The following is a 22,577-nucleotide window of genomic DNA, read 5'->3' on the forward strand; positions in this document are numbered from 1 at the left end:
GCCGCCGCCGATCACAGGTCCCCACTGTGGGGGCCACCCACCATGGGGACCGTGGGGAGCACCAGCCGGAGCTTGCACAGTGGCGGGCAGGCGGTAGAGAGCCCGGCTCTGCTCCGCAGGCCCTCACATCCTGAAACACCAGCTCACTACCTCTTTTCTCTGCCACAGGAAGTGTCTCTATAGAAACGAAACCACAGAAAGAAGCAAGGTCTAAGAGAGCGAACGCCTCTTCCTACACACGCACACACACACACACACGTTCACGCACGCACACACATGCCGCCAACGCACCCTTGGCAGCGCCCCACACTGGTACCAATGCGTGCCAGAGGCCTCCATGTGCCTGGGGCAGAGCCCAGCCTGATCTGGCTCAGCCTGCGTAGCTCCAAGGTCATGTTTGGCACACGGAAAGGGACACTCACACACCTGGGCACCCTTGTACCTGGCTCCCTGGAGTTCCTGGGGCCATGCATACATGTGTCCTGGGACCTGTTTATCCACATATGTACTTACCATGCATGCCACATAGGTACTGTCCTCCCATGCATACACACCCTAGGTATGCAGACAGGTAGATACCTTGCACACACCAGCCATTCAGATAATATAGGCTCCTAAGGCACTGGGGCATTCGGTCACACACACGTGCACAGTCCCCTGGGCAGGTGCATGTGACAGGGATGCCTGCACACAGGCCCAGGTGAACTCGGACATGCTAATATGCATCCAAGTAGGCTCATGTCACTTCCCTGGACAAGAGAACCAATCAGGTACACTTACGCCCAATGACGGCACGTGCATTCACTTGCACTCACACAGAAACCCTGCCTTGGTGGAAGACAGTCTCAGCCAGCTCAGAATGCTATGATAAAAATACCATAGATGGGCTTAAACACCAGACATTTATTCCCCATAGGTGTTTTTGTTGTTGTTATTGTTGTTTTGACGGGCAGAGTGGACAGTGAGAGAGAGAGAAAGGTCTTCCTTTTGCCGTTGGTTCACCCTCCAATGGCCACCGTGGCCAGCGCGCTGCGGCCAGCACACCACGCTGATCCAAAGCCAGAAGCCAGGAGCCAGGTGCTTCTCCTGGTCTCCCATGGGGTGCAGGGGCCCAAGGACTTGGGCCATCCTCCACTGCACTCCCGGGCCACAGCAGAGAGCTGGCCTGGAAGGGGGGCAACTGGGACAGAATCCGCGCCCCGACCGGGACTAGAACCCTGTGTGCTGGCACCGCAAGGTGGAGGATTAGCCTGTTGAGCCATGGCGCCGGCCCAATTTCCCACAGTGCTGAGGGCTGGGATGTCCCCGATCCAGGCTCCTGTAGATCCGGTGTCTGGGGCAGTCCCTCTTCCTGATTTGCTGCCTTTTTACTGTTTCCTCACATTCTCCCATTTCTTCATATAATAGCACTAATCCTAGGGCTGGCGCTGTGGCATAGTGAGTAAAGCTGCCGCCTGCAGTGCCAGCATCCTGTATAGGTGCCAGTTCAAGTCCTGGCTGCTCCACTTCTGATCCAGCTCTCTGCTACGGCTTGGGAAAGCAGAAGATGGCCCAAGTCCTTGGGCCCCTGCACCCATGTGGGAGACCTGGAGGAAGCTCCTGGCTCCTGGCTTTGGATCAGCGCGGTGCGCTGGCCGCAGCGCGGCGGCCATTGGAGGGTGAACCAACGGCAAAAGGAAGACCTTTCTCTCAGTCCAGCTCTGGCTATTGTAACCATTTGGAGAGTGAACCAATGGATGGAAGACCTTTCTCTCCCTTCTCTCTCTCTCTCTCTCTCTCTCTCTCTCTCTCTCTCTCTCTCTCTCTCTCCTCCCTCTCTCTAATCTGCCTTTCTATAAAATAAACGAATCTTTAAAAATAATAGCACTCTTCCTATCCTAAGAGATGGCTCCTCATGACCCAATTAACTCCCCACAGCCTTACCTCCAGCCCCCATCACACGGACATCCTGGGCCACAAACATTCCACTCACTGCTAGCGCTGTCAGCTGCAGGGAGCACCCTGCCATCTCAGCTGCTCCTGCCATGGAGGGACTCGAGACTGTTAGCCAGGGTCCTCGGCTTGTCTCTTGTACATGTATGTCCCAGCTACAAGGCCTTATATTTTACTCTGAGTGTGGGCTTCCTTAGAGTTTTTTTTTTTCTTATTTATTTGAAAGGTAGAGTTAGGCAGAGACAGAGATCTTCCATCTGGTTCAGTCCCCAAATGGCCACAACAAACAGTGCTGGGCCAGATTGAAGCCAGGAGTCAGGAGCTTCTTCCAGGTCTCCCACATGGGTGCAGGGATCCAAACACTTGGGCCATCTTCTGCTGCTTTCCCAGGAGCATTAGCAGGGAGCTGGATAGGAAATGGAACAGCCAGGACTGGAACCAGCGTCCATATGGGATGCTGGGGTTGCAGGTGGCAGCTTTACCCACTACGCCACAGTGCTGATCCTGACAATGGATATTTCTGAAACCTCAAGTTCATGTCCCTTTCTTGGACACATGGCTAAACTTAATCTCCCAGGCTCCCTTGGAGTCAGCTGCGGCCATGAGCCAACTTCCCAGCAACTGAATGTGAATCAAGTGCCAAAGGCTGGAAGTATGTGCGGTGACACGCTCCATTATTTTTTCTTTTTAAAAATATTTTATCTATTTATTTGAGAGACACAGTTACAGACAGAGAGAAGGAGAGACAGAGAAAGAGAGAGATCTTCTGTCCACTGATTCATTCCCCAAATGGCCACAACAGTGGAGCCAGGCCAATCCAAAGCCAGGAGCCAGGAGCTTCTTCCGGGTCTCCTACATGGATGCAAGGGCCCAAGGACTTGGGCCATCTTCCACTGCTTTCCCAGGCCACAGCAGAGAGCTGGATCGGAAGAGGAACAGCTGGGATTCAAACTGGCGCTTTAGCCCACTACACCACAGCGCCGGTCCCGACACTCTCCATCTCTCCTTTTGTTGGCTGGATACAGAAGCTGATAGGCCCTAGAGGGTTATGGAGAAGGAAGGAAGGAAGGAGCCAGGGTCTGTGCATGACAGCGGGCTACCCACTGACTCAGCACACCACTTTAGACTTGAGCTCCTTGAAGTCCATGGCTACCTTAGGGCCTTCTTGCTGTAGCAGTCAACGTGACCCCAGTTAACACACCTCTTCTCCTGGCCCTGATTTGCCCCTTTCTAGATACCTTGCTCAGGTCACTCAGACACAGGGATTCCGTCAGACTTGTTGTGTGTGAGAGGTGGGCCTGGGGCATTGCTGCTGGTGGTCTTAGGAAAGTGTGTGACCATGTCAGGGTGCCTAGGAGGGGGCTGTGGGGTGATGATGAGTGGGGACTGCCTGTCCTCTGTGCCGTTGATCTGGACTTAGGTTTGCAGGGTGTTTGATAGCTCACGGTGTCTCCCCCCAACACACCTTCATTTTATCCCCATTTACAGACTGGGAAGCCAAGGCTCTGAAAGCAGTGAGTGGCTCAAGGTTCTCAACCCTGTTAGAGATCTGCTAAGCTATGAATGTGCTGGGGGGTGCCCAAGAGCCAGCCTTGGGCCACCAGCAGCCCAGGCACCAATCGCTCATCCTCCTCCTCCCAAAAGCCCAGTCAGAGGTGCTGGCTGGGGCTCCCCTAAGTCTATCCACTCCTGCAACTGCAGAGATGCCTCCTCTACCTCTGCACTGGGGATTCAGATCCCAGCTCTGACCACAGCTTCAGCACGGGGACCCCAGTTAACCCCGGACTTCCTATTGCGTGGCCCTCGCCCAGTTTTCTCCACTCCATGGGAACACTGCTGTCAAGTTCTCATGTTTCCAGTTGGGCCTTGTCTTCTCTCCCCTGGTCATAGTGAAGTCAGTCTCCCTACCTACTCCCCCTCCGGTCTGTTCTCACCATAGCCAGAGAAACCCACAGAGATCTCTCTCGTGCACAAGACCATCCCATGGGATCCTGCGAAGGACCTTCAACCTTTGACCCCAGCCAGTGACCCTGCTCCTTCCTCAGTCATTCCAAATTGCTCGTATTCCATATGCGTTCACGCCTCCCTCCCCGGCTTTGCCTCTTCTGTTCCCCCTGCAGGGAATGCGTTTCCTCCCCTGGCTGATTCCTCCTCATTCTTCATGGCAGTGTCCCAGGTTCTGGAACAAATATCCATTCTTTCACCTATTACTTCCCAGTGACCAAAGCAACACAAATTCCAGTCCTCAGGGCAGGCACCATGGTGCAGTGAGTTGAGCCACCACTTGGGACATCCTTATCCCACACTGGAGCACATGGGATCAAGTCTCACCTCCACTTCCAACCTAGCTTTCTGCTAATGAGCCTGGGAGGCAGCAGAGGATGGCCCAAGTACTTGGCCCCTGCCACCCACACAGGAGACCTGGATGAAGTTCAAGCTCCTGGCCTAGTCCAACCCTCCTGCTGCAGGCATTTGGGAAGTCAACCAGCAGACAGATCGATCAATCTCTTTCACTTTGCCTTTCAAATCAATCAATCAACCTTTAAAAAACAATCCTGTGGCCGGCATTGTGGCATAGTGGGTAAAATCACTGCGTGTGATGCTGGCATCCCATATGGGCACTGATTCATGTCCTGGCTGCTCCACTTCTGACCCAGCTCCCTGCTAGAGGCCTGGAAAAGCTGTGGAAGATGGCCCAAGTGTTTGGGTCCCTGCCACTCATGCCTGGCCCATCACTGGCCATTATGGCCATCTTGGGAGTGAGCCAGTAGATGGAAGATCTCTGTCTCTCTCTCTGTAACTCTTTCAAAATAAATAAATCTTGAAAAAGAACTTTTAAAAAAAGATTTATTTATTCATTTGAAAGTCAGAGTTACACAGAGAGAAGGAGAGGCAGAGAGAGAGGTCTTCCATCCAATGGTTCACTCCCCAGTTGGCCACAATGGCTGGAGCTGTGCCCATCCGAAGCCAGGAGCCAGGAGCGTCTTCAGAGTCTCCCAGGTGGGTGCAGGGGTCCAAGGACTTGGGCCATCTCTACTGCTTTCCCAGGCTATAGCAGAGAGCTGGATCAGAAGTGGAGCAGCCAGGACTTGAACTGGCGCCCATATGGGATGCTGGTGCTTCAGGCCAGGGCTTTAACCCACTGCGCCACAGCACCAGCATCCCCCCCCAAAAAATTTAAAAGAATAAAAAACAATCCCATCCTCATGAAGGCCCAGTGGAACATACCTGACCTTGTTTATAAAGGTGAAGGTGAATCTTTGGAAGGGTGCACACAAACCACACACATAGTACACACATCATTAATTGTAGTATTTTAATAATAAAGTGACTATTAAATATAATAGCATATAGCCCAGGAAAGATGTGTCAGCATTCAATTCTGAATAAGTTCATTAAGAGGGCAACAACTTAAAATAAAGGGCCAATCAATCAGCATCTCACCTTGTGAGCTATACCAGGGATCGTTAATTCAGACAGCTGCTGTAAATCAGCAACCAGGCAGCGACAGCTTACAAGAGGAAGGGGCTCACCACCAGCCCATCGTTCTCTGTGGGAAAGGGGCTGATTGCTTCCCCCCACTTTTTTTTGGCAAAACACCTGAAATCTAGATTTCTAATGTGAATTTAAGTATCTTGATTTAAAAATATTGGAGGGCGTTTGGCCTAGTGTGACGCTGCCACCTGAGACACCAGCACCCCGTATGAAGCTGCCTGGGTGTTTCCAGCTCCAGCTTCCTGCTACAGCACACCCTAGGAGGAAGCAGGTGATGGCTCACGTGTCTGCATACCTGTCACTCATGTGGGGGCCCCGAGCCCTGGTCTCAGGTGTATGGGGAGTCAGTGGATAGGGGCTCTCTTTGTCCATCTCTCTGCTGCTCAAATAAGTAACAATTTAAAAAATCTAGTAGTTAAGTCACTCATTGAAATAGTATTGGCAGAGGGTGGGCGCTGTGGTGTAGGGGTTAAGCCACTGCCTGCAATGCCGGCACCCCATATATGGGCGCTGGTTGGAGACCCAGATGCTCCACTTCTGATCCAGCTCCCCGAGAAAGTGGAAGAGAATGGCCCACCTCCTTGGGGCCCTGCACCCACGTGGGAGACCCAGAAGAAGCTCCTGGCTTTGGTGGTTGTGGCCTTCTGAGGTGTGAACCAGCAGATGGAAGATCATCTCTCCCTCGCCCTCTCTCTGTAACTTTGCCTTTTAAATGAACAAAAAATTTAAAAAGAAACAAATAGCATTAGCAGACCAAAAAGAGTTCTTCTTGGCTGCAGGCCACCAGTTTTCGGCCCGATCCACAGCCAGCGCTCCCGGAGTTCTAGGGGACTTTTCCGGATTCCCACCATCACTGGTGTCCCAGGCCAGGATCTCAGCTGGGCCACAGAAGTTGGGGGTGAGGGAGACCCCCCAAGTGACTTAAGTCCCCAAAGGCTTGGAGTCAGGGCGCATGATGTCAGGAACAGGGCTTAACGGTTCATCCGGGGCCACCCAGTGAGGCCACAGCGGTGTGGGGGCTGGAATCCAGGCCCCCGCCTTCAACTTAGAGCTTCGCTTCCCAGAACTGGGAGAAGTTATTCAATGAATGCGACCAGTGGCCTGAGCCCAAGAGCGTCCACCCCGCCGAGGAGTCCACAAAAACTTCAAGGTCCAGCGGGCCCAGCTTCACAGACCGCCCTCGGCCACCCGCCGGGCTCGAAGCACCTCTCTGCTCCTCATTGGCTCGCAAGCCGAACGTGCTGTTCCGTGATTGGCTGCAGCCCCTGTCGCTCGTAAGAACCCGTCGCTGGGGCTGCCCCCACAGGTGCCTTGGAGCCGCCCCGGAGAGGGAACAGGATGGGGGCTTCCCAGCCAATAAAGCTGTCGCCCCCCTCGGCTGCGAGGCTTCGCTCTTTAACTCCCCGGTGACACTCGGGTTGGACGGTTTCCGGCCGAAGGCCATTAAATGGGACACCCGGAAGGCGGAAGTCCTCGGACGGAAGTGGCCGAGAGGAGAGGAGAATGGCGGCGGAGGGCTGGATTTGGCGCTGGGGCTGGGGCCGGCGGTGCCCGGGGAGGCCTGGGCTTCCCGGCCCCGGCCCTGGCCCCACTACACTTCTGTTTGTCCTGTTGCTGGGAGCGGTGGCCGCGGATATCACAGACGGCAACAGTGAGCACCTCAAGCGGGAGCACTCGCTCATCAAGCCCTACCAAGGTGAGGCCTGGGGCGGGCCTGAGCGAGGGTGGAGGGCGAGGCCGGCCGGGGTTGGGGAGGGCGCGCTTCCCCCCCGAGCGCGGCGGCGGCTCTGTGGGCTTCCCGCCGCTGGCCAGACCAGCCCTGCCGTGGCCCCTGGCGCACCTGTCTGTGTCCATCTCTGCCCACAGGTGTGGGGTCCAGCTCCATGCCCCTCTGGGACTTCCAGGGCAGCACTATGCTGACGAGCCAGTACGTGCGTCTGACCCCTGATGAGCGCAGTAAAGAGGGCTCCATTTGGAACCACCAGGTGAGGCGCTCCCAGGGGGCTGGGCGGGCTGCTCCCCGCCTCCCCGAGTCTGGGGTACGGACCTGCCCCTTCCTCTCCCGCCCTTCGGCCTCCGGCTCGCCCCACTCCCTCCCCCAGGAGTGAGTGAGATCCTGAGACGGAGTAGTTACTGGGTGTCACTCCCGTGCAAAAGCGCGCCGATGTTATCCGCGTTACCGATGCCCAGGCTCGAAGTCGAAAGTGCCTTACCTGGAAGGCGTAGTGCCAGAAAGTGGAGGAGCCCCCAGACTGAACTGAATTCCCCCAATAGCGGGAAGAATGGAATGAGCCGGATCTGTCTTGGGTGTTTTGCTGTGTGGCAAGCGCTTACCATGCCTTTAATTGCATTTACTTCTCAAAACGGGCTGTTTGAGAGATGGCATTCGGGACATTACACAGTGAATGGCATGAATGCTGCCTACGCTCTCCTAGGGCTGATCTGTATCCCAGCAGCTCACTGGCTACACCGGGCTCCCCGTTTGGACAGTGGGGGATGTTCTTGGTCGTGGGTGCAGACTCAACCCCTTGCCCCGGTGCTTGGGTGAGCATCTTGCCATCGGCGGTAGGAGGTTCTGGACTCTTGGGCAGTTTGGGGGTCTGTGACATCACCCTCTTCGGGTCTGGGAGCTTGAAGTGTTGCTGGCCTGTGGCTACACAGGCTGCCCTCAGAGGAGGTCTCAGGAGAAGGGTGATGGGGAATAATTTGGGACTGGTCCCAGCTAGGGAGGGAACCTGCTCTTAGCCTGCCTCATTCAACCCTTCCCACAGCCCAAGCTCTTGGCTGATGTCCTAGTTTCCACCATCGCTGTGTTCTCTGGTCTTCTCTGATTGATTTCCTTATTTAGTTCTGGGAGCCCACACTGTCCTTGTGTTGCTACCTCTGCCTGGCCCCTCAGCTCCTCCTCTCCTTCCTGCCCTGAGCCTCCACGCTGCTGGTAGGGGCATCTGGGGTTGCTTTCCAGCCCCCATTCTGACTCTTGGCGCTTGGGGTCTCTGTGAAGGGAAGAACGTACATGGCGCGCACGCAGTCTGGACCCCGCTGCCTGGCACCTGCGGTGGTTCCTTCTGTGACTTGTGTTCCAGCCTCAGGACCTTTGCACTTCTTGTTCCCGCCGTGTGGGACACCACCTCCTGGCTCTTCACGCCTGCCTGCTGCCTTCTCATCTGTTGAGTCTCAGGTCCAAGGGCCACCCACTCAGAGAGTACTTCACCGTCGAGTTGCATTCTGTCACACTACCCTGTCTCGGGCTTTCAGATACTGCTTGTAACTGATAGTGTGATTTTTCACGAAAATGCTTTCAGCATAGCATTCTAAAAACAAAAGGGAAGGTACAAATTGTGCCAGCACTGCTCGAAATCGGGTTCAGCCACAAGTTACAGACGTGCCAGTCATGGCTCAGACCTGGCGTGGAGCAGGTGGCTTGGCACTGTGCGTGGCTTGGCAGTGTCCCAGGCCTGGCAGGATCCCCACAGCCTCTGTCCCGTGCGGTAGCCTCGTCTTCCTTTCCCAGCCTGCCTGCTCACCTTTGGAGGCCTTTTCTGCCGGGCCCCACCTGCGTTCCTTAAGGGTGTCTGGGACTCCCCAACATTCCTGAAGGTTGTGTGGAACTCTTAGAGTCTTCTGTCCAGTATTTCACAAGAACCACCCCGTCCCGCACTGAGCTGGAGAGAGGCTTCACTCTGCTCTGGGAGAGACAGCAAACTGCCGGAACACCTGCTGTCTTCCGAGCAGCCATGGACATCTGCTGTGGCTGGGGGTGGGCCGGTCCTCCCAGATGAAGGGGTGGCTCAGGGGAGGCTGAGGAGGCAGCCAGGCCCCCTCCCCAGGGGGTCAGAAGGGAAGTGGCAGCAGAGGGGCTGCCGTCAACCCAGAGCACAGCCTTCCGTTGCCCTTGGTGGGCCTTGGCCCTCTGAGTTTTTGTTCCTCTCTCCTGGAAAGCAGGTTCTACTTTATTTTCTGTTTTGTTTTGTTTTTTTCCTATCCATTCATTTGTGTATTTATTTTCACTTTATTTGTAAACACACACACACACCCCTTCCATCCACTGGTTCGTGCCCCGAATACCCACACAGCCAAAGCTGGGCCAGGCTGAGCTATGAGCCTGGAATTCAGTCCGGATCTCTTGTGTGGGTGACAGGGACTCAAGTACTCGAGCCAGCGTCTACTGCCTCCCAGGGTGTGCCTTAGCAAGAAATTGATCAGCAGTCTGGACTCAGACGAGGCACTGCGTCGTGGGTGTGGTGTCTCCACTGCTGAGCCCGACACCCGACCCCAGCTTGCGTTTTTTCTGGTTACAGATTTGTTTAGTGTACCATAGCCAGGCACGGGAAGTAAACATTCCCCCTAGTTCCTGCCCCAAAGTTACCCGTTGTTAGTATTCGTTTATATTTCTTTACTTTTTTCCTCAACTATACCTATAAACTTAATTTTTTTGAAGTTTCATTTATTTACTTAAAGGGCAGAGTAACAGAGAGGGGAAGTGAGAGACTGATCTTCCATCCACCGTGCTTGGAAAAGCTGGGGCTGGGCCAGATTGAAGCCAGAAGCCAGGAACTGTATTTGGGTCTCCCACGTGGGTGGCAGGAAGCCAAGTACTTGGGCCATCCTCCACTGCCTCCCAGGCTCATTAGCAAGAAGGTACATTAGCTGATTTGAAGCAGAGGCAGGAAATCCAGGAGCTCTGATATGGGACGTGTATATTCCAGGCGGTGAGTTAGCACGCCGTGCCACAGTGCCCACTCCCTTTTTTTTTTTTAATGAGAACAGCACTGATGCTGCTTTCTAACTCCCCCCATTATCTTTGATATCTTTTTAAAAAAATTTATTGGAAAGGCAGAGTGACAGAGTCAGAGAAAGAGAGAGATCTTCCATTCCCTGGTTCGCTTCTCAAGTGCTCACAACAGCTAGGACTGGGCTAGGCTGGAGCCAGGAACTCCATCCTGGTCTCCCACATGGGTGGCAGGGGCTGAACCACTTGGGCCATCTTCTACTGCTTTCCCAGGCCATAGCAGGGAGCCAGGTTGTTGGAAGTGAAACAGCTGGGACTCGAACGTGTGCCCATATGGGATGCTGGCGCTGTATACAGCAGCTTTAGCCACTACTCCAGAGCACCGGTCCCTGATGTCTTTAGGTTTAAGTACTTAGGGGATAAGCCTCACTTTGTTAAAAATGTTTCCCATAGGAAACAGGGCCATTTACAGCCTTGCTGGTTGTTTTAGGGTCTTGTTACTCTGTGTCCTCATCCACATTATGTTTGTGTGTGTGTGTGTGTATTTTTTAAAGATTTATTTACTTATTTATTTGAAAGTCAGAATTGAGAGAGGGGGCGGGGAGGGTCATCCATCCGCTGATTCACTCCCCAAATGGCTGCAATGGCCAGAGCTGTGCCAATCTGAAGCCAGGAGCCAGGAGCTTCTTCTGGGTCTCCTACATAGGTGCAGGGCCTCAAGCACTTGGGCCATCTACTGCTTTCCCAGGTCATAGCTGAGAGCTGGATGGGAAGAGGAGCAGCTGGGATGTGAACTGGTGCCCATAGAGGATGCTGGTGCCACAGGCGGAAGATTAGCCTACTACGCCACAGCGCTGGCCCCCCAGAGAGAGATCTTTATCTGCTGGTTCACTCCCCAGATAGCCGCAACAGCCAGGGCTCGGCCAGACCAAAGCTAAGAGTTTCATCTTGGTCTCCCGCATGGGTGCAGGGGTCCAAACATTTGGGTTGTCTGCTGCTACTTTTCCCAGGCCATTAATAGGGAACTGGATCGGAAGTGCAGCAGCCGGGACTCAAGCCAGCACCCCTGTGGGATGCCGGCATCCCAGTCAGTGGCTTTACCCACTACGCTGCCCCACACTCGATATGAATCATCTTAATAGCTGCCGGTCTGATGGGCCCACAGCCTCGTTTTGGTTTGCCTTGCTGACGGGTCTTCGTGTCATCGCTGCTCACATACCATCTGCAGGCTCTCTCAAACTGGATTCTCGTCAGAGTGTGCGTTGACCCCTTAGTTTCACCAGCAGCTTTGTGGTGGGTAAGGCCAGCTGTCGCCCCGCCGTCGGCATTGCCCAGCTCTGTTCCCAGTTGTCACAGCTGCTAATCTGCTTCCTCACATTGTGGTGGTCCAGAGGCCCCAGGGCAGAGCCCTGCCCAGCCCCGATTCTGGTACCGCACTTACGCGGGGTGGGTTTGCAGGAGGCAGGGCCTGTACTGGCCAAGGGGTAAGCTTTGCGGTCAGCCAGACAGGGTTCGAGTCCTGGCAGCTGCTGACCCAGCCTGCCTGTCTCACTTAGGAAGGCTGGACAGAAGGGAGGGCATGCGGATGGGAGACCGGAGAGCACTTGGTGCAGTTGAGGTCCTGAAGGCAGAGGGAAGTAGAGAAGGCAGAGCAGAAGTGTCAGAGTCAGACCTGCGTGGAATCAAGACCACCCCTTCCCTGCCGAGGACCAGTAATTCTGCCTCTGCCTTCTTTCCTGTAAGCTAGATGGCTCACATGGGGGTGCACCTCTCCCACAAGATTCCAGGGCAGGAGCAGTGGGGCTGGGGAGGAAGCAGGGCAATGAGCTTGGCTGGTGTTGGCGAGAGTGATCAAAGTGGGTGAAGTGGACAGCCTAGGAGGAGGGCAGGAGGTCAGCTGCTCCCAAATCCTGGGAGGGGGGTGTCTGAGGTCGGTGGCAGGTGACGCTCGTAATCCTGCCTCTTGGCCTTGTACCAGCAAGTGCCCCATCTTGGCAGGGTGGGGGAAGTTGAGATCCATGCTGGACCACCCAGGGAGCTCTGAACAGCTTCTCCGCTCTCCCACAGCCATGCTTCCTCAAGGACTGGGAGATGCATGTCCACTTCAAAGTCCACGGCACGGGCAAGAAGAATCTCCATGGAGATGGCATCGCCTTGTGGTACACCCGGGACCGCCTTGTGCCAGGTGGGGCAGTGCTCGCTTAGGTCGGCCCTGCCAGGCCTGGGGACAGGGGACAGGCGCAGGCATGGCAGCTGGACCCCCAGGAAGGTGGGGGCGGGCAGGACAAGCAAGTGGCCATGGGCTCATGTGGCTCTGCCCTACTGTGCACCGCTGTCAGGAGACCAAGTCCTGTGCTGCTGCAGGGGAGAGCAGCTGGTCCTGCAGTGCCCATGGTGCCCTTTGGGATCAGGTTTCGACCATCTCACCATTTAAAAACAATACTTACCTATTACTGACTTATTCATTCATTCAATCATTCATTCTTTAAAAAGAGTGTTAGAGAGACAGAGAGAAAGCCATCTTCCATCTTGTAGCTCACTTGCCAGGAGCCAGGAACTGCACTCGGTCTCCCACATGGGTGGCAGGAAGCCAAGTACTCGGCTCACCATCTGCTGCCTCCCAGGCACATCAGCAGGAAGCTGGATTAGAAGTGTGGGGTAGCCAGGACTTGAACCAGGCACTCCGATGTAGGCTGTCCAAGCGGTGGCTTAACTTGCTCTGCTGTAATGCCCACCCTGACGGTTATTTTTTTTTTTTTAATGCAAAAACATAGAAGCGACTTGACCAAAATTCCGTCACAAGACTCTGAGACCCTTTAAAAACAAAGCTTAATGAGGAGAAAGGCAAACAGATGAAGACTGAGCAGCAGACACCATGAGAGGCCTCAGAGCCTCGTGTCTCCCCCTTGGCGCTTTGCTGAGTTTGCTGCCCCTGGTTTGGGGGACAGTCTCCTCCATAGGGGTCCTTCCTGCCCCATAGACGAGCTACTCCCTGACCACCAGCTTTGGCCTCAGTGCAGGGCCAGGTGGCTGTCCCCTTGCAGTGCAGAGCGCCAGCCACTCTGCCACACCCTGGGGAGAAGCCTCCCTGCTCCCCGGCTCAGCTTCCTCTCGAGGGCTTGTCTCCTGAGTGAATGGCTGGTGGACTGGACCCTCTCGTCCCCCACCCCACATGATGTCCCTGGCCCTTCGGGTGCCACGGGACACCTCCAGTGTCGCCCATGATGAGAACGTCTCCTTATAAAATTCCAGGGCCTGTGTTTGGAAGCAAAGATAACTTCCATGGCTTGGCCATCTTCCTGGACACATATCCCAACGATGAGACTACTGAGGTAGGAGAGGAGGCCTTGGCAGTTGGCTGGGGGAGGGGGGGCTAGGACTTCTCCCTAGTCTCTGCACAGAAGGAGCCTCCAGGGGTTGGCGTGGTGGGTGCCCTGCCCCCTCCCACAGGCTGGGCTGCCTGCGGAGTAACCGGTGTCTTGGTCCCAGCGCGTGTTCCCGTACATCTCGGTGATGGTGAACAATGGCTCCCTGTCCTACGACCATAGCAAGGATGGGCGCTGGACTGAGCTGGCGGGCTGCACGGCTGACTTCCGCAACCGGGATCACGACACCTTCCTGGCTGTGCGCTACTCTCGGGGCCGGTTGACGGTGAGCTGGCGCAAGGCAGGGAGGCCGGGGGTGGGCCAGCCCGGCCTGGGGGCGTGCTTGACGTGCCGGCCGGCTGCAGGTGATGACGGACCTGGAGGACAAGAACGAGTGGAAAAACTGCATTGACATCACAGGAGTGCGGCTGCCCACCGGCTACTACTTCGGAGCCTCGGCCGGCACCGGCGATCTGTCTGGTGAGTCCAGATGGGCAGGGCTCCACACCCAGCTCTAAGCCAGACCCTAGGCACTCCCAGATTCGCCCCTCGCTGCCCACGACGTCTCCACACAGCGGCCAGAGTGAGTCCGTGGAGAGCACGTGAGGTCTCGCCCTGCCCTGGGCTCAGCGTGGCTGCTGTCTTAGGCAGAGTTGAGGGCACCATATGATAGAGCTTTTCCAGGCCCTGCCCCCAGCCCTTCTCATCCCCCTCCTCTTCTCTGCACCCCCTGCTCACAGCGCCCTCCAGCAGCTCCATGAACACCAGCACCCTCCTGTCTCCAGCCTTTTTTTTTTTTTTTTTCCCCAAGATTTTTAAAATTTGTTTGAAAGGCAGAGTTAGAGAGAGGGAGAGACCTTCCATCAGCTGGTTCACTCCCCAGATGGTCACAGTAGCTGGGGCTGGGCCAAGCTGAAGTCTGGAGCCAGGAACTCCATTGACGTCTCCCAGTTGGGTGACAGGGTCCCGAGTACCCAGGCCATCTTGCGCTGTTTTCCCAGATGCGTGAGCAGGAAGCTGCGACTCAAACTGGCACTTGTCTGGGATGCCAGTGTTGCAGGCAGCCCCTCACCTAGTGTAAGACAACACCGGTCCCCCATTTCCAGCCTCGTCTGAGTCACTCAGGTGTCACCTCAGCGGAGCCTCCCCTCATTGTACCCTTTGTCCAGTCCTAGCGCACGCACATCGCCTTTCTCGGCTTTATTCCTTTTCATAGCACTTACCATTGAGTCTGCCATGCGGTTGACTTTGTCATGGGTGACAGTCGTCAGCACCATAAAGCCAAGATCTGTCTCGTTTGGTCCACCATGGGTGCCTGGTAGCACTGAGGTGCCTCTGGCTTGCTTGGCTTTGCTGGGACACCAAGCCTGGGTGGCACTTGATGGTGGCTCTTGGCTGTGGCTCCCAGTGCTACTGGGGTCATGCAGAAGACTCCAGGCCTGGAGCCAGCTCCTGCTGACGTGGGGAACCCAGCAGAGGGCTTGTTTATCCTCCGGACAAAGCTTCCCAGGGCCTGCAGCCTGCCTGCTGACCAGGCGCCTCCCCTGTCACCAGGAGGGTGCTTGGGTCCTGGTAGTCCCCAGAATGTCCATCATTGGGAGGTTTTGCTTTAAAGTTTTTTTTTTTTTAATATTTATTTATTTAGACAGGCAGAGTAGATAGTGAGAGAGAGAGAGAGAAAGGTCTTCCTTTTTGCCGTTGGTTCACCCTCCAATGGCCGCTGCGGCCGGTGCATCGTGCTGATCCGAAGCCAGGAGCCAGGTGCTTCTCCTGGTCTCCCATGGGGTGCAGGGCGCAAGGACTTGGGCCATCCTCCACTGCCTTCCCGGGCCATAGCAGAGAGCTGGCCTGAAAGGGGACAGAATCCGGCGCCCCAACCGGGACTAGAACCCGGTGTGCCGGCGCTGCAAGGCAGAGGATTAGCCTGTTGAGCCACAGCGCCGGCCTTGCTTTAAAGTTTTTAATAGGGAAGTTTCACCTGTATGCCCCAAAGAGCAAAAAGTGGTCTCATCAGCCCTGCCCTGCTGCTGGTTTGCTATTGGCCCAGGTCTGGGTCTCCGTCCCCACCCCTGTCCCCGCCCCTAGGTTACCTGCATTTCACCTGACAGCGTGTGAAGCGTCTGTCTCTGGAATGTGCCCAATCTGTGGTTGGGGATGCGCTCTGGGCTGTCAGGAGCCGGCCAGTGAAGGGCTGGCAGGTAGCTGGGAGAGCCAGTGGGGGCGCCAGGTGGTGGTGGGAGGTGCGAGTTCCTTTAGGTAGTGGCTACACCCAGGATGCCCAGCGAGAAGCAGCAGCGGTCCCCTGGGACCTGGAGTCTGCCTGCAGAGCCCTCAGGTGCCGTGCCGCCCCGCCCTAGTTCTCCCTTCATGGTTCCACAGGCTTGCTGACTCCTAGCGGTCAGAGAGGGGATCTTTACAGATGAGGCCGTTCCTCAGACTGCGCTTACAGCTGGATTTAGGGAGGCCGGGACCCGTGTCGCGGCTCTGAGCCTCATCCCCTCCTTTCTAAAGTGAGGTGGCCTGTTTGTGTCACGGCGAGGTTCCTGCCTGCCCCTGGCCGCACTGGTCAGGCCAGGCTCTCTCCGAGTCCCCTCAGACACAGTTGGCTGATGGCGTGCTGGGGCTGACCCTCAGCTGGTCGCCAAGTCGTGTGTCTGCATCCAAGCGGGGTCTGGCAGGAGCACCCGGCAGCTACCTGCTTGAGGAGGGTCAGGCTCCTCCGTCAGCCCCAGGACGGTCGTGCTGGACCTCGCCTCTGTGTCCAGTGCACCCTGTCGCCCAGCAGTGAGTCATCTGTGCCAACTACGTCCTCGCTAACTTGTCCTGGTGACCGTGCATGGTGGCCTGTTCATGCGCTGGGCCGCAGCTTCTCTGTGGAGGGGCAGGCGCCGTGGGTGCGGGCTGTTCCCGACTCCCTCTCTGTCTGCAGATAACCATGACATCATCTCCATGAAGCTGTTCCAGCTGATGGTAGAGCACACGCCTGACGAGGAGAACATCGACTGGACCAAGATCGAGCCCAGCGTCAACTTCCTTAAGTCGCCCAAAGGTATGCGTGTGTGTGCGGCGTGGTCTGGCTCGGGATCCGCCTGCCCGGGTTGCAGAAGCAGCTCGAGTCTGGTCAGTTCTGTTGCATCTTTGAGTGAGTGAGCGAGGCAGGAAGAAGCCTCCAGAGCCTTTCCATCACACACCCTGGCCGTGCGATTGCTGAGGCGGCAGCAGCTCCTCCCCTCACGTCCGCTTCCTCCTGTGCTGGGCTGCCTGTTGCTGGCCAGGAGACTGGTCCCTCGGGGCTTGGTGAGAGAGCAGGAGACAGGCCTGGGCGTTGGGCTCCTGCAGACCCGGAAGCCTGAGCTCCTCCCCCGGCACTGATGAGCTGCCACGCCTCCTCCCGGTGGTACGGTGTTCTGCTCATGGCACTAAGGGCCCTGGGTGTGGAGAAGCCCAGCCCACCCGCCCATGCCTGTGGCTGGAGCCGGCCAGGGAGCAGGGGCTTGGCCCAGCCCTGGGTCCCACGCCCAGTGTCTCCCCACTTGATGGACGTTAGAGTCCGCCATTCACATGCCATCTCACATTTTGGAGATCGGATATTGTGAGGTCCAGGAAAATTCAGCAGTAGACCACCATTCTGCACCCTCTGGGTTCTGAGTGCTCTCAGAGCTGTCGTCTGTGTTGCTTCCTCGCCCCCCCTGCCCTCCCCGCTGACAAGGCCAGAGTTAACCGGTTCTCAGATGCCCTTCCATCCATCCTGCAGTAGATGTTCCCGAAGCTTCCGCTCCCTGCCTAGCTGTGGGCTGGGTGCTGGCAACTTGGGCATCACGTGGGCCCTGCCCCGGGACTCAGCCTAGTGTCTGAGGGGGCCAGGGAGATGCCTCCCACCCAGGAAGCCACCTCAACCAGTGGCCGTGCAGGCCAGAGGCCCATGGTGAGCATGGGTCAACAGGGCTGCCGAGGGTCAGGTGGTGCAGGCAGGGAGGCGTTAGCCTATGGCTGGCCCTGGCCAGTGGGCTATGGGGATGTGACCAAGAGGCAAGCCTGGGGCCCGAGGCCTGAGCAGACCCCCCAGTCTGTGTAGGGGAGCAGGCAGAGTTGCAGAAATGGGGCTCAGGCAAGCCATTTCCTTGGGCAGACTCTGGAAGGAGTGTCTGGTAGAGCCTGGTCCACAGTGTGAGGGTCCCCAAGATACCACGCGCCTCGGGGTCGGGGGGAAGCGAGCTGAGCATCTGGGAGACCCCCGGGAGGCTGCGAGTGGGGAGGGTGGTCTTTGGCCAGGGCTGTGTTTCTCCAGGTGGGGACCTCAGACCACAGCGTGGGCTGATCTCTGGGTCTCCCAGCATGGAGTCGGGCTGTCCTTGGGAGCCCGGGAATCACCGTTTTTAACCAGCTTTCTGCAGCAGAACGCATCCCAGGCCTCACGTCCCGGGCTCCTTGGTCCTGCCCTCACCCAGCTCCTGTGGCCCTCAGAGCTCAGCCGAGATTTGTTTCACTTGACCTCCGACCCTCATTCTTGAGGCTGTGAGCAGAACCCAGGCCCACATGCAGGGTGCATGTGGAGCCCCGCCGCTGGGTCCCGGAGCCTGGCCGGCGGTGCTGACGCCCCTCCCTCTCTTCTCCTGCAGACAACGTGGACGACCCCACAGGGAACTTCCGCAGCGGGCCCCTGACCGGGTGGCGGGTGTTCCTGCTGCTGCTGTGCGCGCTGCTGGGCATCATCGTCTGTGCCGTGGTGGGGGCCGTGGTGTTCCAGAAGCGGCAGGAGCGCAACAAGCGTTTCTACTGAGCGCTGGGCAGGGCCGACCGGGCCCAGGCACTAATGTGAACTTGGTTTTTGTTTTGTTTTTGTTTTTTTTTTTTTTTTACTGGGATTGTAAAAGCAAAACAAGACAACCTTATTTCTTAACTGTTTTGAAGAAATGATTAAAGTATTTTCGTATATTTGCTTCTTGCCCAGCAGGGCCAGGCAGCAGGGCCAGGGAGCCGGGTTCGGCATCCCCCACCGCAGGAGGGGGCGGCCCTTGCACAGTGGCGTGGGAGCTGGGGCCTCGCCTGAGCCAGCCAGAGGCCTTGCCAGCCGCCGGTGAACACTAGCAGGCTGCTGAGGACGCAGGACAGTGACTTTGTTCCGAGGTGTGGTGTGTGTGGTGGCAGACAAGGCCTGGGGGGGAACCTGGGCCTTCCCTCCCGGCCCCCCCAGCTCCTTCCCAAGACAGGCCTCAAGCAGGGCTGGAGGAGCAGCTGGGTGGGGCCCAGGGTGCAACTGTTTGCTAAATAAAGTGGAATAACCAACCTCAGCTGTGCGGCCGTCGCGGGGGGCTGGCTCCTCTTCCCTGGCGACTGCAGCCTCACTCCCTCCGGCCTGCAGCAGAGGCCCGTCTCCAGACTCTCAGGGGGCCATGGAACGCTTTTCCCGCATCACCTGGCTGGCAGGACCTGGGGCATGTGCCATCCCGCATGTGCTCCAGGCCTCTGGGGCAAGGGGGTGACCTCAGCCCAAAGCTAGGCCAGGGTAGGCAGTTCAGCAAGCGGAAGGTCTAGGGAAGGTCTGGAAGGTACTGCCTGGCGTCAGGAGGACAGGCTGTCCTGTTGCCTTTGGAGTGCCTTGGGAGGCACAGATGGTCGCGGGTGGGAGGCAGCCAGCAGCTGAGGTGAGAGACTCCCACCTGGATCAGGGCGTCCCCGCCCCCTGCTCTGGTCCGGGCCCTGGTCCTGGCTTGCCCCTCTTGGGGACTCGTGGAGTCAGTGACTTCTTGTTTCCATTGTCTCCTTCCCACTCGGCTCAGTGACCTTTGAGGCTCTCGCATGCAGAGCAAGCCCTGCCTTCCTGTTGCAGGCTGACCTCGTGAGGAAGGTCACCAAGCAGAGACCTGGATAGTGTAGCAGCGTGAAGCAGGCCCAAGAACGAACTCTTCCTTCCAGCCTTGCGGTCTGACTGCTGTCATCCTTCCCGAAACACACTCTCGGTCTAGCAGCTTCAGTGTCCAGAGATTACTCACGGGGGCCAGGGCGGTTGAGCTGTTTCCCTCCCAGCAGCCTCCGGGTTGAGATAATTCACAGCCTGCCTTCCCCAGAACAGTTTCTTTACTTGAACAGGGCAGCAAACCTTGAGTGCTTACTGTGTGCCACTCTTCACAGCCGTCGGCCCGTTTTAGGCACAGTGGTATTTGGTACTGTGTAGCTCTCAGCCTTGGCTACAGGATCTCACCTGGAGAGCTGCTGGAGCCTGCCTCCTTCACTTCCGGTTTACTAGTCCACGTGGAGCGGGGGCAGGGGCTGTTTTCAGAGCTGCTTGCCTGGTTCTTTGGGCACTCCAGCCTGGACACCCCTTCGGCTGTTAGCTTGTTTCTTTGCTTTCTCCTCCCTCTTGCCCTGCCCTGCCCATTTGACAGAGACGGATCCTCCATCTGCCCATGGACTCCACAAATGCCTGCAACAGCCAGACCGAGCCAGGCTGGAGCCAGGAACCTGTAGCTGACTCCAGGTGTCCCGCGTGGGTGGCAGTGATCGGCCGCTCTGTACTTGGCTGTCTGGGTGGGCGCCCCTGGAGCGCAGTCTTTATGTGCATCCATGAGCAGTCTGTCATCTCGAAGTTCATCCCTAGAGGGCTTTTCCCAGCAGTGTGTGCTCACACACAGGGACATAATGTTGTCATTAGGCTTTTGCCATGAGCATTTCAACTTGAAGTTACGTCATCAAGCAGAAGTTAAATACAAACATACATGCCTTGCCCGCTGGGAAGGAAGGGATGCCCTCGGCTCCCTCCTGCTCCCGGGGGGGTTGCTGCGTCGCACTTTCAGTGTGTTGTTTGAAGATCGGACCATGAGGAACGAATCTAAATACAGTGTCTTGTTTTTCATTTTTAAAGACTGAGGTGGGGTGCGGCCTTTTGAAGCTCAGTACTGTTGAGTCCGGTCGTGTCGAGCTGAGTGCTTCTTCCTGGCCTGTCCTGCAGATGATCAGGCTCTGGCTGGAAACCGGGTCGTCCCGGAGCGGCTTGGCCTCGTTCTGCTCCCAGGCGCTGGGGGCTGCTGAGACCGCCCCGCCCCGCCCAGCGGCGGCAGAGTTTTCCATTTCTCTAAGGGCACAGTTTGGGTGTGCTTTCCTCTGCTAGTCAGATTGAGAGAGGTTTTTTTTTTATAAATCATTTGTGTGTCCTCTGGTGGTTTCATTTTTGCCCCTTTTTTCTCTTCCTTGCTGGTGTGTAGAAATTCTTGCATAGCAGCCCTCTGTGCACTGCATATACTGAGAGTGCTTAGCTCTTGGCTTTCCCAGCGATGCTATTTGGTACGCAGTTGATGTTTGAATGTCATTTACTGATCTCTTCCCAAAGATTTTTCTTCTAGAAGCTTAAAAAATGTTGCCTTTCAAATTCAGCATTTAATCGACTTGGGATTGGTTTTTCGTGTAGGGTGTGAGAGAGGGTTCCGTGTTCTCCACCACCTCCCGCTAGTCAGTGCTGTCCCAGCACCGTTCCCTCCCACGCCGCGAGGCAGACACTCGTGGTACTGCCCCTCGCTCTCCTCCTCTTGGAGCGCTCGGCCGCCTCCCCTGCTGCTTCCCAGCTCAGGCGGCCGGGTGAGTGCTGTGGCCATAGGTGCTGGAGGAGGCCCCACTTCCCGATTCTTCAGTGCAGGGAAGCCCATCCGCCGTCTCCATCTTCCCCCTACCGTGTGCAGGCACAGAAGGGCGGAAGTGAGCACGCAGAGCTTGATAAAGGTGGGTTTCGATGACACGGCTGAGGGGCTGCTAACCGCTGGGTTTTTATGTGGAAAAAAATAAATAAATGCGTATTTGTTCAGAGTGCCGTGAGCCGTGTGTTCTGTTATTTGCACCTGCCTCTTTCCCCCATGTAGACATTGAGTCCTTTGACATGTGTGGGCCATGCAGGCCTACAGCCAATATTCCCTCGCCCATTCTGTGCCGTGCACCCTTTCAGGCACCAACAGGGGTTGCAAGAGAGAACCGAGGGGACACAGTCTTCGTCCCTGTGGAGGCTGCGGTCCAGCAGGGAGTTAAAAATACAGCACGTCAGATAACGCTCTTACTCATTTGTCAGGGCTGCTGTGAAAAGCTGCTGCAAACTTCGTGACCAAAGGGCAGACACCTACTGTCATGGAGGCTGCGGGTCTGAAGCCAAGGTGTCGGCAGGGCCCTGCACTGTCCAGGGCTCTGGGCGTGGGTGCTGTGTCTTCCTGGCCATCGGTGCCTGCCGTCCTCAAGCGCCTTGGCTTGTAGACTCGGGACGGCTTCCAGTTCCATCACAGCATGGCCATCTTCACGTTGTCTCCCCCGGCCATGTCTGTCTCCAGATTCCCCATTTTCTGAACTATTTTCTACTCATCGGGAAGACAAAAGAGTTCTCATCTTCCGATTCACTCTGCAAAGGCCCCTGATGGCCAGTGTTGGGCCAGGGCCAAAGCTGGGAGCTGGCAACTCAATGCAGGTCTCCCACATGGGTGGGAACTCCCACGCGGGCGGCAGCCGTCATCTGGCTCCCAGGGTCTGCACCGGCAGGAAGCTGGGGTCAGGAGTCAGAGCTGACTTCCTGTCCAGCTTCCTGCTATGCCCTGGGGAGGCAGTGGGTGAGGACTCAAGCACTTGGGTTCCTGCCATCCACGTGGGGGACTCAGGTGGGGTTCTGGGCCCCTGCTCAGCCCTGACTTGCAGCCAGTCAGGATGTGAACCAGTGGATGGATGATTCATTCTCAGTCTCTCTCTCTCTCCCTCTCTCTTTCTCTCTCTCTCTCCTTCCCTCCCTCTCCTACTTGCTCTGTTATTCTGCCTTTTAAATAAATAAATATTTTTTAAAATCAAACTTCTTAGATGTGGTTTGGGAGTGGCAGTCTTTCTGAACTCCTGTGTCTGAAAATGCGTTTATTCGATTCACACTTGAGTTGAAGCTTTGCTGACCGACCAGAAGTCTGATGGATGTGTTTGTTGTTCCTTTGCAGGCAAGTTCTTTTTCTTCCTGGTGGTTTTTGGGGAACATCACGAAGATGGGTCCGAGGCTGAGTGGTTTTCTCCTCCTCCTTGGCACCCGGGAAGGCCCTTTCTCA

General features: G+C 56.5%; 1 protein-coding gene across 1 annotated transcript; it reads left to right on the top strand.

The window, feature by feature from the left end:
• The first annotated feature begins 6,744 nt into the window (after positions 1 to 6,744).
• On the top strand, positions 6,745 to 18,810 carry LMAN2 (lectin, mannose binding 2). The gene is made up of 8 exons (XM_062188630.1): positions 6,745 to 7,123; positions 7,294 to 7,412; positions 12,227 to 12,344; positions 13,412 to 13,491; positions 13,649 to 13,810; positions 13,890 to 14,004; positions 16,454 to 16,573; positions 18,144 to 18,810. The coding sequence occupies exons 1-8, from the start codon at positions 6,931 to 6,933 to the stop codon at positions 18,302 to 18,304; spliced, it is 1,068 nt and encodes a 355-aa protein (XP_062044614.1). The 5' UTR covers positions 6,745 to 6,930; the 3' UTR covers positions 18,305 to 18,810.
• The last annotated feature ends 3,767 nt before the right edge of the window (positions 18,811 to 22,577 follow it).

Source organism: Lepus europaeus, chromosome 4 (genome assembly GCF_033115175.1).
Source record: "Lepus europaeus isolate LE1 chromosome 4, mLepTim1.pri, whole genome shotgun sequence".
In the NCBI taxonomy this organism is placed as follows: domain Eukaryota; kingdom Metazoa; phylum Chordata; class Mammalia; order Lagomorpha; family Leporidae; genus Lepus; species Lepus europaeus.